Genomic DNA, 4,167 nt, shown 5'->3' on the forward strand with positions numbered 1-4,167 from the left:
GGGAGCAGGAATCAGGCTGAACCTGGATGGTTTTAGATGCGCTATGCTAAAATGTCTTTGAGCTCTTTCCTGTATTGATCTGATCAGCGTTGTGAAGCTGCAGTAGAAGTAGTTGGAATTAATACTTCATAATATTATAATAAATAAATAAATTGAAACTTTATGAAGTCATGGTTATGATCTATGTGAAACATTAAAGGCTTTGCATTGTGCTGATGAACTGAATCGGGTGTCTATCCACACAACCAGCGATCTCCAGGTGTTCAGCTGCACTGCCAGTGTTCCCCACCAGGTGTCCATCTGCTCCACCAACATTCCACCAACATTCATCACCAGGTGTTCAGCTGCACTGCCAGTGTCCATCTGGACTACCGGCATTGTCCTCCAGGAGTCCATCTCCACAACCAACGTTCATCACCAGGTGTTCATCCACACAACCAGTGTTCACCACTAGGTGTCCATCTGCTCCACCATTGTCCTTCTGGACTCCCGCATTGTCCTCCAGGTGTCCATCTCCACAACCAATGTTCACCACCAGGTGTTCATTCACACTACCAATGTTTACCACCAGGTGTCCAACAAGACAACCCAACTTTATCACCCTCCGCCAGTGTCCATCTGGACTACCAGCATTTTCGCTAGATGTAGCGCAATGACTCTCTATATGACTTTAATAGTTTAATATAAAGTGATATAAACTATAATCAATTATTTAATTAGTTGAAAGAATCCAAATATACTATATATATATATACATATAAAATATATTTCTATACTCATTTCAAATATGATTATTATAGCCTAGAAGAGTTTCACTAGGCCTTATTTTAATATTTTGAATTATTGATTGCTCAATAATTGAAGGGGACCTTCACCTAGAAGGTCCCCTTATCAAATCCAAATAAATAAATAAATAAATAAAAAACAAAGCATTTTTATTTATTATCTTTATTTTTAATACATTTAATAGTGCACTTTGTGATTAATCTGTACAGAAATAATATTAATAATAAAAAAGATAAAACATTCTTTTCATTTCTGTAACTTAAAAGGGGTAACATTTACAATAAAATAAGATACAATACAAAAAAAGGAACAATATATCTGTGCTTTAAATACACAAAAGCTTTAAATTAACTTTCATTGTCATGCGTTATCGTAACGTACACATACACGCTTACGGCACGTTAGCTGGATGCTTCTACAACTGCTGCGTTCGGAAAGAGTCCGGAGCGCCGGCTGAGCGATGGCGACCTCTGCAGGTCAGGTTTAGCGTAAAAGGAAAGTTTATAAGTTACCGGTTTAGAGATTTACTTCATATCAGGTTAACACTGTCAAACAGGGGGACAATCCGCCTCCGTCCCTTAGAACCTCCGCAAAGACCCCTCCCACCCCGCCCCACCATTACCCACGCTGGAGCTACGAGGATAATGTAGCTAACAAGTACTGGCCGCTTAAACAACATCGATTAGCATGATGCTAATGTCTGCATGTCTCAATCATCACACACTCGCCAGTAATCTCTAACAGACTTCATAAAGTGATTTATGGTACTCACTGTTATCTAGAACCATGAACTGAAGTATGTTAGCGTAGCTGAAAAACAGTAGTACGTACTAATAAGTGGGCCTGTACGTTTGGACAATTGTGGTGTTCCATAATCCCCAATAGACTTGCTTTTGTGGTTTCTGACACCGTATGACTTATTGTTATCTAGAACCATGAACTAAATTATGCTAGCGTAGCTAAAAAACAGTAGTACGTACTAATAAGTGGGCCTGTACGTTTGGACAATTGTGGTGTTCCATAATCCCCAATAGACTTGCTTTTGTGGTTTCTGACACCGTATGACTTATTGTTATCTAGAACCATGAACTAAATTATGCTAGCGTAGCTAAAAAACAGTAGTACGTACTAATAAGTGGGCCTGTACGTTTGGACAATTGTGGTGTTCCATAATCCCCAATAGACTTGCTTTTGTGGTTTCTGACACTGAAGGACTCGCTGTTATCTAGAACCATGAACTGAAGTATGTTAGCGTAGCTAAAAAACAGTAGTACGTACTAATAAGTGTGCCTGTACTTTTGGACAATTTTGAGGTGTTCCGTAATCCCCAATAGACTTGCTTATGTGGTTTTTGACACCATATGACTTATTGTTATCTAGAACCATGAACTAAATTATGCTAGCGTGGCTAAAAAACAGTAGTAAGTAATAAGTGGGCCTGTACTTTTGGACAATTTTGTGGTGTTGAGGTGTTCTGTAATCCCCAATAGACTTGCTTATGTGGCTTTTGACACTGAGGGACTCACCGTTATCTAGAACCATAAACTGAGGTATGTTAGCATAGCTAAAAACAGCAGTAAGTATAAGTAAGAAAACAGTGCCTGTACTTTTGGCAGCTACACAGTGCTAAAACAGAGGCTATAAGCTTACTTATTAGCCACATTAGCTCCTGTGGAAAGCTAAAGAAGCCAATACATCGGTTAGCATGGTGCTAACTGCATGTCTGAATCACCACACACTCGCCAGTAATCTCTAATACACCTGATTAAGTGGTTTCTGACACTGTATGATGATATTATCTAGAACATGTACTTAAGTACGCTAGCATAGCTAAAAACAGTAGTAGCCACTGATGTGTAGTTGGACAGTAACAGTTGCGCACTGCTATAATGTTGTCGATAAGCTTACTTGTTAGCCACATTAGCCACGTAGCTCCAGAACCAAACTAAAGAAGCCCATTAAGACATTAACTAGCATTAGCATTCTCTTGCTAACATGCTTTCTGACACTGTGTGCCTCACTTTTAGCTATAATTACAGGCTAAATGAGGCTAGCAAAGCTAAAAGCAACAGCAGTAGCAATGTGTTAATGCTTATTTGATACATTTCTGACAGACCGTTGCTAGGAACCATGTGCTTTGCATTAGCGAGACATGCTACGATGCCTCGGTATCAAATGGGGCGGCGCTAGCCACTGCTACTGCTGGTTTAGCTTGGCTAGCTACATTAGCCTTCAGCATTAGCTCTGGGTAAGAAGGGGGGGAAGTGACCGCTAAGTATTCCTTTGAAAATCCATCTTAGGAGAACCCATTCTGTTCTCTCTCTCTCTCTCTCGACCCAAAGCAGTTCCGACTCGGTTCCTCTCCCACCACGTGGTTCTGTTGAAGAGACATGTGGTCCAAGCTCAGTGGGTTTGTCCACGCGGGGACATTTTGGTCCATTGCTACGTTGGTCTACGTTCTAGGCGTGCCTTAGCCTTCTTTTCTAGTCCATCTTTCTCGTCCGTGGTGTTCCAGCCACCGCCTTCTATTAAAAACCTCCATACCCCTATTCATCCATCTGTCCCCCCGTCCCTCCGTCCATCTGTCCCTCTGTCCTTCTAGCCATCCATCAGTCCATCCAATGGTTCATGAGCAGATGTAGTGAAAGAGCTGTAGATAGCCATGCGGACGCAGGCGACTAATAATAAGACATACACTCTACCTCAACAGTCTCTCTGACTCGCACACACACTTCACACACACACACACACACACACACACACACACACGGGTCTAAGCGTACATAGTATTTTGCAGTAGGGTGCCAGTGCATGGAATACATCTCATTTGTCAACAACAGCCAGACAAGTCTACATATCTCTCGCTCTCTCTCTCTCTCACACACACACACACACACACACACACACACACACACACACACACATATTTTCTTGCTTCTCAGAAGCCGTAGCACTCTCCAGTCCAACTCCCTCCCCAAGACACCGTCCACTATGGCGTCCCAATAGCAGGTGTGTCCTCTCTCTCTCTGCCTCATCGCCCTCATCGTCCTCTTCCTCTCCCCTATGAGAGTCCACGAGTCGGGGTAGGGGGGTGGGGGGTGGGGGGGTAGTAAAACACACTCCAGGTGTGTGTGTGTGTGTGTTTGTGTGTTCATTTGTCCAGTGGGCAGGTGAAGGCGTCCCGTATTCGCACCAGTTCAGAGACGCTCAGGTGGCCGTACAGCTTATTGTACCACTCCGGGCAGCGCCCCCTAGAGGAGAGAGAGGAAGAGGATGAAATGAGTGCTTATGTGCATAGTGTGTGTGTGTGTGTTCTGTGTACCTATGGACTGTTTTGAAGGTGTGTGGGAGTGGGGGGTGTGTGTGTGTGTGTGTGTTACC

At 42.9% G+C, this 4,167-nt stretch overlaps 1 protein-coding gene across 6 annotated transcripts in view; it reads right to left on the reverse strand.

Moving 5' to 3' along the window:
- Nucleotides 1–966: 966 nt before the first annotated feature.
- Nucleotides 967–4,167, reverse strand: part of dlc1 (DLC1 Rho GTPase activating protein) — a 114,396-nt gene continuing 111,195 nt past the window's right edge. For all 6 annotated transcript variants that reach the window (XM_072669727.1, XM_072669726.1, XM_072669724.1 and 3 more), the window contains 2 exons: nucleotide 4,167; nucleotides 967–4,037 (listed from right to left, as the gene is read on the reverse strand). The exon at nucleotide 4,167 is cut by the window's right edge and continues 173 nt beyond it. In XM_072669727.1, coding sequence (XP_072525828.1) covers nucleotides 3,938–4,037; nucleotide 4,167 — 101 coding nt within the window. In that variant the 3' untranslated portion in view covers nucleotides 967–3,937. The remainder of the gene's footprint in view (nucleotides 4,038–4,166) is intronic.

This window comes from Salminus brasiliensis, chromosome 24 (assembly GCF_030463535.1).
Source record: "Salminus brasiliensis chromosome 24, fSalBra1.hap2, whole genome shotgun sequence".
NCBI lineage: Eukaryota > Metazoa > Chordata > Actinopteri > Characiformes > Bryconidae > Salminus > Salminus brasiliensis.